Source organism: Parus major, chromosome 14, assembly GCF_001522545.3.
Source record: "Parus major isolate Abel chromosome 14, Parus_major1.1, whole genome shotgun sequence".
NCBI lineage: Eukaryota > Metazoa > Chordata > Aves > Passeriformes > Paridae > Parus > Parus major.
This window is the reverse complement of record NC_031783.1, coordinates 8859573-8870091: the sequence shown is the minus strand read 5'-3', so window position 1 is coordinate 8870091 and position 10519 is coordinate 8859573. Positions and strand designations below refer to the sequence as shown.

The 10519-nt window shown below is 40.8% G+C and overlaps 1 protein-coding gene across 5 annotated transcripts in view; it reads right to left on the bottom strand.

Moving 5' to 3' along the window:
* The window catches only part of MOSMO (modulator of smoothened), a 31513-nt gene that overhangs the window by 5049 nt on the left and 15945 nt on the right, over positions 1-10519 (bottom strand). For 3 of the 5 annotated variants that reach the window (XM_033517876.1, XM_015643120.3, XM_015643121.3), the window contains one exon: positions 5530-5742. In XM_033517876.1, coding sequence (XP_033373767.1) covers positions 5530-5742 — 213 coding nt within the window. Of the gene's footprint in view, positions 1-2711; positions 2948-4580; positions 4688-5529; positions 5743-10519 lie in introns of all 5 variants that reach the window. The other 2 variants (XR_004499423.1, XR_004499424.1) reach the window with 2 other exon arrangements.

Sequence of the window (10519 nt, the reverse complement as noted above, 5' to 3'; positions counted from 1 at the left end):
AGTATTAGTGCTTTATTCCTATTTCATCACTGTGCTTTAGTGCTGTTTCAGACATTATTTACTGTGAATGGAACATGGCACCACAGCACCTACAATTCTACCAAATCTAATTAGATCTGGGGGGGAGAGAGAAGCTGAACCTGCTCTGTTCTCTTACCAACCCCAGAAATTCACATACCATCATCTTCTAACATGAAGCACAGCTCACACTGAAGCCTCTCCTGATCCTCAACCTCTGCCTATAATCTGGCCACATACAAAAAAGAAAATTCAAGCCAAGTTACAATGCTCCTGCCTGAACAAAGTGCATCATATGCTGACTTCTTCAGCATTCTCTTGTTAACACAGGCTACTGCTTTTATTTTATTAATAAGGGACACAGGTGCTGTCCTTGTCTCATCTTTCTCATCTCCACCACTGCACAACAGAGGAAACCCTGGGGATGCTGTTCCCTACTTAAGCCTCCTTAAAAGTCAAACAAGCAACATCAAAAAACACTGGCAACAGTAATAACCATCACCTTAATCACCAGCTCCACTGCAAGAAGTGCTGCAGATGCTTTTGTTTCCAAAGGTATGTAAAATAAAATCAGGAACTTGCCTGTCCCCTTTGGCCTCACCGGAACTAAGTTTCTAGTCTTTACAAATGAGGAAATGACTGGCTGGAGCAGCATCAATATTTTGTACTGTAGCTTCACTACTGCTCTAAATACAAATGCTCCAGTTTATCCAGCTACAGTGCCCATACTAAACCCATTTTGTAATGGACTCCATGTATATCCAAGACAAACAGTTTACCACATATTTTATATCTCAGTGCTTATGATTTCCATAGCACAGGTCTCAGCTTTGAGGAAAAAACACTCATATTCTAGAAGATACTGGGCATGATGAATCTGAATTCAGAGATTGTCCAAGTAGGACCTGGGCATAAACAAAAAAGATGCTTTCATAACCCATGATCCCCAGCAGTACATCAGCTGCTCCTTGCCTTCCAAAACACATAAAGCAGCTTTCACAACACCTTGAGCCAAGAGCAGTCAGCACCAGGATCATTCCTTCGGGTGCCAGTGCCAAGCAGGAAAACCCAGATGTTCCACTGGAGGGGGCTCGTGTCTCGCTCACACTCTGCCCGCACTGCCGGGTTATTCTTCAAAGGGGAAGGGAAACAGCACAACCACAAAACATCTGGCAACTGCACGGTTGCCACATTTCTGCTCAGTGCCACCTCGTTAGGCCATCTATTAGAACAGAACCAAAGACCCAGACACCAGGCGTTAAACATTAAACAATGAAGAAAGTTTTCATCTACATGATTACTGGTCTATGTAATTCCACATAACACAATCTGGTCTTTAAAAAATGTTTCTTTTTTTTAATTGTATCTCCAGCATCTGAGTCTATCCGAGGAAAGCATGGGTATGTGTTTCTTGAGGAGATCTATGGAAGCATAGATTTCTTGTCTGCATCTGAATGGTGGCTGTCAAAAAACTCAATTAGCTCTTGTGATTCTTTACCTTGAAATTGTTTTGAGCATCTAATGACAACTTCAAAAGAAATCTGGTCTTAAAAAGACGTTTAGTCTTCAGAGGGCTCACTGTACTATCTGCTTGCCTCTGCAGAGCCACATAACGTAGAAAGCAGCACCTGGTACAAATCTTTAATAACTCAAGAAGCACTTTATTCACTGGGGAACACCAGAAACAGACATTCACAGGATAGCTACCGTTAGTTAAGGATGTGATTATCCTGCCCCACTTTTACCTGCATTCCGAAAAGCAGTCCATTACTGCTCATGAACTTTTAAATCCTCAGGAAAAAAAACCAAACCAAATCCAGACTCTCTGGTAACTGCTGGAAAAAAGGTAGAAATATGATTTTTCCATCTAGCATCTTCTCCCTTGATACATCTCAGAGAAGCACCTTGTTCAGTAGTAGCACAGAACTGTAGACACAGAATTCATTCCCTTTCTAGTTGCAGCAGATGGTAAGAGACCTGAATCTGTAGGATGTAAACAGATCTTGAGGGAGCTCTGTGAATTCCTGCAACAGCCCAAATTGCAATAACATACATGAGATCACCTACGTGGCCTCCATGGGGAATAAGCTCTGGACATTGTTTCTATATCTGGAACTTAACAGTATCTGTCTGAAGGACCATGAAAATGACAACATTTGAGATTTCCACACCTTCACCACATCCTATCAACCAGAAGATGTGAAACAAGCACCCTGAAAAGGCAAGAGGTTTACATAAATCTGAAGCAGAGGTAGCAAAATAGGAGCAGTGTCAGAGACATATGGAAAAATACCAAAGCCAGGTCACTTTCTGGCTACCAACATGTGTCCCTGTGTCCCAGGGCATAATTAGTGATGAGATGGTAGAGAAGCTGGGATGGCAAAGGGCAGTTCTGGGATACAAGCAAAGGAACAGCTGATCAGAGCTTTGCCTGCTACCAACACATGAGGCACAGCTATGGGTTTGTAACACCCTGTTCATTGAAGAATCACACAAAACCTGGGCAGTGCACAGATAAACACTGACAAGGAACCCACTCTCCATTACACTCCATGAATGTGGTACTACTGAAACACCAGTGATAGTTTTCATGGTATCTATGCCCAGAGTGACAATACCTATCACATCAGTAGGAATACGGATTCCTGCAAGACTCTTCTCTACAAAAAATGAAGGAAAACCTTCACATTTACCTGTACAAGACTTTTGTCACTCATGCAGTATGACATGGAAGACAGCAATATCTCTTCTCTCCACAAAGCTGTTTGCAGAGATGTCAGAAGGATAACTTTCTGTGCAGTAAATCCACCAACAACTGGGGAATGAGGCAAATGCTGTGCTTGTAAATACCCTCTGGGGTATCCCTTCAGAATTATACAGAAGAAAGAGAACTGACAGATTCAACTTCTGTCTTCTTCATGTCTCTTAGCTAAACAAGATAAACAAGACCATTCTCAGCAATAATTCATATTTATAGGTATGCAGATGAAAAAGCATGGCTATAGGTATGTACTTGAAAACACCTGGAGCCATCCAAGATGACAAGACTACAAGCAAAAATTCCATGAAAAATATAAGTTATACAACTATATATAAATTCCATCATGAACTGGGCAAAAGTGTTCTCTTACCAGGCTTTCCTTGCTGCTCTCAGAGTTGTAAAGAAAAGGCTGAGCAAAAGGATTCCTTTGCCTCAGATACCAGACCCCCTTGCATTTGAAGGAATGGAGCTGGCAGTCCCAGAGCTTCCCTTGGAGCCCCAGCAGACCTCCCTGCCTGCCCAGGATAGCACGTCCTGCATTGTGTTCAGAAAGTTCTGTGAGAAGAATATCTGCTAGGAGCCTGCACGAGGCCACTGAGTGTTGAAATCACTTGCAGATGAGAAGTAAAACAAATATGAAGTCTTCCTACCCACTTCTAATGAGTTACACGTTTTCATCTAAACAGCACTGGCACTTCACAGGAAGGATCTGCTCAGAGTATTCCAAGTTGATTCCACATGGCTGCATATTTCCTAATACTAACCTACAAATAGGTTACTAATTTGTGTTTCATCCAATGAACCACAGAAGTCACTCTCAACAACTTTTTAAAAAATCTAGAGTTTTTCCTTCCATTCACTTCTATTTTTCGAAATTAATTTTCCTAGTAAGTGAGTTCAGAGCTGAAATTCCCCATCATCTTTGTTAACAGGAATGCAAAGGTCACAGAGTTGTATGTATTGGAGATGAATACCAAAGACATTGAATGTTTTAATTTCAGCAACGCAGAGATCATATCTTAATAGAATTATGAATAATTCTGACTTTGCAAAAGAACAAATTAGTGTGTTTCATTATTAAACACCTCATACCAAGAAGACAAATGCTGAAATAAAAATGTCCTTCTATACTGAGACATCTAATAATGAACCTGTTGCAAGCCTGAAGAAATCTCTAGACAAAAAAAAAAAACCTAAAAAGCTTTAGGGTACCACGCTTTTTGGCTGCTAATCATCACAGCTGCAGAAAAGCTGCAGGGATATGATGATTTGAGATATTAAAGAAAAACATTGATTTCTAGAACACAAACTCCCCTCTTTACCCAAGAGCTTTGACTCCAGCTCACTGTAAGCATTTTAATTTATACAGCACTTTGACTTTAACCTCCCCCCCATATATTAGATACACATGAAATATGTATAAGATAAACAACTGCACTGGAAAAGTTGGGATGGAATATTCAGTAATACTCAGGTCTGCTATTTTAATCATTCACCGGAAAATAAATGAAAGTCAATCACAATGGATACAGCATTTCAATAGCTCCATTGTCTGCAAGAGCTGCACTATTAATTTAATATGCTGTGTAGCAACGTTGTCAGAAAGATGGCTTTGATTGTACAAGTGCCTCAGTGAAGTACCTTTGTTGAAGCTGAGCACTTTTTAATATTATTCCCTTCCCAAAACCAAGGTTAAATCTGACTTGTATTAGATATCATGAGATGTCACAGAGTTCCATTAAATCTTATTTATGCCCATGTAAACCACAAACTTGCATTTTCTAGTTAGTGTTCACACTACCTTTAGTGGTTTGTCATAATTCAAGTCAATTTAAAAGCCCTCAGGTTTTGAGTTTTTTCATGCTGTCATCCCCACCATTAAGGCACCATTTCTCAGTTGGGCTAAGCCTGTAACACACACCAAGAAAAAGAAGTTTGAAAGTTCTTCCCCTTGCTCATTGTACCTTTTTTTTTTTTGCACTGAAGTAGCCAGCCATAGGACATGTTTCCCTGTATGCAAACACAGGGCTGCTGGAGAAGGCTCAGCTGTGAGGAGTTACACTGGTGCTCGTGCAGAGCACAGTGAGGGGAGGCAGAGAAGCACTGGTACTCCTCCCTCCAGCTAAAGCACGGCTGCAGGTCACTTCTGGAAGCAGAAGTCTCAGCGCTGTGAAGCACAGCAGATGCTCTGCAGTGGGCAATCCTCCTGCATAGCCAATTAGGATGCAGACATTCTGAATAAAGCAGCTGCTGTGAGCATGAAGCAGAACTGAACCAGCCTCAATCCTGAATGAGGTATTCACAAGACACCTGAGGAAGGGACAGGTTACCTCAGATGTACCAACTGCCTCCTCTGCCTCCGAAAGGACATTTTCAGTAATTGCAAGCTACTAGGATTAAGTCCTGGATATATGGAAGTGGGGAAGTATGAAATACTACAGCCACTCAAGTCAGGACTGACCTCTTCTATCCCTGCTCATTTTCTTAACTAATGGCACTGCCCAAGGAAGGCAAAGGGCCCAGACTTCCCTTCTTTCACACCATTATTCCCTCTCGATTACAGTCACTTAAGATACCAACCCCTTTATTTCTCAAGACTTATTTTTCCCTCAGATGTGGTATGCAAAGAGAAGGAATGTTTTGCATAGCAGGAGCCCTAAGCACTTGCTCCTTTCCAACACTACGGTGTTATTTCAGACTCCACCAGTTTATCCTGCATACAGGTCAACTGTGTAGTTGAGGTCACTTACTTCCAGTGAAAGCTATCCAGCGGGCATATTTAGTAGCTTCTCTTCGCCAGTGGGAAGCCACCAGCAAACCACATGTGACAGTTAGTGAAATGATTCCCATTATGATGAAAAATAACGTAGTGACCCACTCAGGAGGCAGCCGTGGAGGAATACAGGTCCTGTCACGTCCATGGATGGTTTGACACTGTCGCACAAGGCCAACTGTGAGAGCACCTGAAAATACATAGCAGAGAGGCAAGTAAACTTTCAAAATCCTCTCTGAGGGGCGCTCAATTGCAAACCACAGCTCAGAATTGCCCCAAAGTAAGGGATTCTTTCTTTGATGAACCTTAGTAAGCCTTTCAAACATGGAGGATGGGGGGCATGCTATAAACATCTGTCTTCATGTTCCTTCATCACACGCTTGCACAAGCTGAAGTGAGATGGCTGCAAGCTGTATCTGGTTCCTGAGTGGCAATCAAGGTCTAATCAAAGAGATAAAGCACTCATAATAAAGCCTGCTAATATCTGCTAACGTGGTAGCTGACTTGCGTAGAGGATCACTCCCTCATCTGTGCAAGATGAAGTATTTTACAGTCTAACAAAATGAGCTGTTGCCCCCCTAAAATGCCTTTAATTATCTAATATCTTTTCCCCTCATATGTAAATATAGCTTTAAGCCTCTGACTCTTGCAGCAGAAACTGCATTTGATTCATGTATGATTTAAATAACATTGGAAAAAACCCACTTCTTGCCAGTAACTCATTAAAAAGAATTCCTCCATGCAAGATTGATCAATCCTTTTGATTGCTAACAGGAGTTACTACACTCAGAAACTAGGATATCTACACAAAAGATCTATCAAAAAGATCCTAGAAAAAGGATAAGATTGGTACAGGAACCATAAAGATTTAACCAAAATGATGTATTTTCTGTTAAATAATAATAATAAAAATAAAAAATCTTCTTTTAAATCCAAGTCAGTACTTTTAAGACTCATAAAGAAGTGAGCTTTAATAATTAAGTTATCTTTCTAACCCCAACTTAACATGCAAGATCAAGATCCATTTCTTCCAGTGTCTCTTAAACATTAAGTTCTAGATTTCTCAATTTTGTTCTTTCTTCTGAACTGTTGTCCTAAAAAATCACAATTATCCTATATCTACATTAGGACCAAAACCTAACACTGGACAGCATTAGAGTCAACATCCTTCTCCACAAATTACTTCAAGTAAATATTGTTTCAGCTGACCTGTTTCAAATAAAAAGAGGACAACTTAGACACAATTACAGACTGGGAACCTTAGGTTTAGCACATCCTTTAGAGAGAGAAACATCTGTCATATTTTCTAGCCTCTTTTTGGGAGGAAAAAAAAGTATGAAACAAAGGAGAAAGCCAATAGTCAAATGAGTAACCAGTCCTAGCGTGCACCTCCTGGCACCCTGGAGCCAATTTCTACAGATCCTCACTGCTCACACCTCAGCAAAGAGTACCAGCACAACCAGCTCCTGAGCTCAGAACTGTTGGGTTAGGAGGCAGCATATCATGTTTTATTAGATGTTTAGAGTTTTATTAATTGTACTGCTTCGTATCCCAGGGTATGAGAAGACCCTAAAGCAAAACCATTACTGAATCAGTTCTGTTGAAGTATTCTTGCAACACTTGTTTAAATTACAAAATTTCAGTCTTATTCAAATATATCCTTTTAATTACACATCTACTGACTGAAAGATTCAGGGGTGAATTTTCAGCTAAAAAAACTGAACTACAAAACCAATGAAGTTGGCATTTTCTACTCCAGACACACAGCAATCACTCCATTGCTGTGCACCAGGATCACACAAACCTGAGCCAGGGTTACACAAGCATCCCTGCCCAGCTCCGTTTTTCCTCTTTTTTTCTCTTCCATAGCTTGCAATGTTTTCATTGCACATCAGCTGCTGGGGCAGAGGAGAGATGTTCCAGTGTCCTTAAAAGTCAAGCTCCCTGGAACACACACTGCAGAACCTCATACAAAACACTGAGCAGTTTCCTGTAGTTTGGGGATAAAGAGGCCATTCACTGTGGCATCATAGAACAGGAAGTTAATCCAAATCACTCTGCAAGACCAGGATTTAACAACAATTTTACTATCCTTACAGAAGTCAGTTTTTTCTAAACTGCAATTCTAATCAAAGAATGACTTCATAAAAATGACATCATACAGTCAATAGATGTTTTCTGAATTCCAAGATCTCTCCTGACTTCAGTGGCAATAATTTAGAGCATTTTTAACTTTGGAAAAAGCAGCAGTGATAAGAGTCACTCTGCTGAACTTGGTTCCATTTTGTGTCTTAACTGAAATGGAAAAACAGCTGCCGTAAATGAGCATGTATTAGAGAGAGACAATTATTTAATTTTGTAGATGCAATTTGCAGTTTATATTGAAGACATTTTTCAATTAACAAGAGCACATTTAACATGTCAGATTCAGAGAGAACCAAAGCTAAGCCCAGAAATGCCATATCTAGAGGAAAAAGAACTCTTGAATTATTATTTTTAATGCAATTTCTTTTACTATCAACATCTACTACTCCAAAAGGTGATTTTCTAAAAAAAAATACCCACCCAAACAAAAAAACCCAGAACTGAAAATTAAGAAAATGAGAAAAAAAAAATCTGAATTGCGGGTACCACAGTAGCATTCCTTTTTTAATACACAAGGTTTACAAGAAACTATTCAGAGGATGGCTTCCTAAACATCACTTCTGGTGCCCAAGTGTATTGGTTCACTCTGGTGGAGATTTTTTTTTGTTTGTTTTGGGGTTTTTTTTGTTTGGTTTTTTTTTGTTTGTTTCAGTTTCTGGTTGTTTTTTTTTAAATCAGAGTTTTAAGTGTCAACAAGTTTCAGAATCTGTCATTTTGGAGGAAATATAGTGAGCTTCATGGTTAAGATCTTGCTAGCACATAGATAGTATTTTTTCTTAACTCTGCTTTATGGGCTACAAATCTGAAGTGGATATACTCCATATTTAAGGTTTTGAACCTTGAGTGTGCAGCCTCTAGAGAGTCAAATGGAGGGCAAGAGGTCTGTAAACCATTTCTGAAGGTTTCACAAAGGTAACTGGAAAATCAACCTCATTATGTGCTCAGTTAAAGTTCAAGTTGACTACACAGGAATACCTCACTTGTGTGCATAACCTGGGCACAACGAAATGAAACCTCAGGGCTCATCCCACAGTGACAAATCTGTTGAATTCAGACTTCAAAAGAAGTCTCTGGTGTGGAAAAACTGTATTAATTTGCCATGAAATTCAAAAGAAGAGCGTGTTTATATGGTATTTAATTCTGTTGGTCCCATTCTGAAGCAATCAAGCAAACAGGGAACGGCAAACAAACTTGTTATAGAAAATCTTGTTTCCCCTTATCTAGTCTATTATTGAAAAGAGGGACAGAGATATGAAATTGTACAGAAGCCTTCTGCCTGTAGTTAGAGAACAGCTCAACAACCATCTCAAACCAATCAAGTTCCACTGAGATCCATAAGTAAAAGGTTTTTAAGTCATCCTCTCAGAACTACTTCAGCATAATTGCTGAAAACACCTAACGCAGGTATGGAACACACAGCACAGCTAATGGCAGGAGATTAGGCAGCTGAAAGATGGATCCAGCCTTAAACATTTGCAGTGGAGTAAACACAGCTGCCCACCCACCTCCCCCTGCCTGCATGGCTCAGCCCTTGGGAGCCACAGTGACAACCCCGAGGTGCAGGGGCTGCTCCCCTGCTCTCACCTGCCTCTCTCCCCAGGGCTTCTGAGACTGGCAGTATTCAGGTCAGTACAGCTACAGCAGGAGGTGATTAGGACAGATATGCTAATTACTAAAAATGAAATTCGACCTTTATCAAATCAGAGAAGGCTGTACTGAGTAAATGTTACTGAAGTGATCCTTAGTCTTTTCCAGTAAATCTATTCCCTGAAGTGCCAAAGCATTTCTAACACATTAAAAAACCTCTCAGTAGTGACAGTCTGTATATAACCAGGGCTCCAGTTAATTTCAGAGAAAGATTTTGTGATCATCCAACTCCTCCAAACCACCAGTAATGCTCATTTTTCGACACTGCATATTTTTACTAGAATCAATGATAAAAAGGCTCTTCAACAAATACACCAACGCTGGGGAGCATCATGTAGGTAACAATTAAGTTTCACAAAACCATAGAGGAAAAGACAGGGAAAGGCACCAAACCGAAGAAAGGAAAGCCCTCATTTCCCCCCCCATAGTGCAGATGTGCAGCTGCCAGGGAGCCGACCCCCAAGTCCCACTCCAGCCCCGCGGTGCTCTGCCATCCCTCTCCTGTTTCCCTGGTAACTACAGAGCCACCAAGGAGGAATCACACTCTACAGAGAAAAACAAAGATTGCTGCAGCCCTTTAACTCCCCCTCCTCTACATCACTTCTGAATTATTAAAAGTGGCACAGTGATAGCACGGCTGGAAAGCAGCAGCATAATAATGGCCACTCAGATGTTCACTGTTCATCTGTTATCTGAGTGCCAGGACATGCGGGATCAAGTGTGCCAGATGGACACAGGAGAGGTGCCACTGCCATGAGGCACAAGAAACAACTAATATGCTGAAAGCAAGATGCAGTGAATGAGGTAGGGCTCAAATGTTAGAAGGTCCCAGAGCTCAGCAGCTATGCTGGCACATGAACATCCAAGGCACAAACCCTCAGAACTGCTCTTGCTCAGCCTGAGGTACCTGCTCCTCCTCTGCAGTCCCCTACTGTCACAGCTTGAAAATGAGTTTAGTCTTTACAATCACTTTAGACAAAATGCTATTTCCTTGGGTTTAAATGCATCTGAACCCCTTATATTCCTTGACAACAGCTTCCTAACTTCTACCTCCCATACATTAACCACATCCTTAGCAAATGCTGAATACTAACATTAAATAAGTATTACAGGCCAATATGCCTTGTGAGGGAGTTAAACATGGAACTGCCCCGAGAGAGCCACCTCTTCTCTCT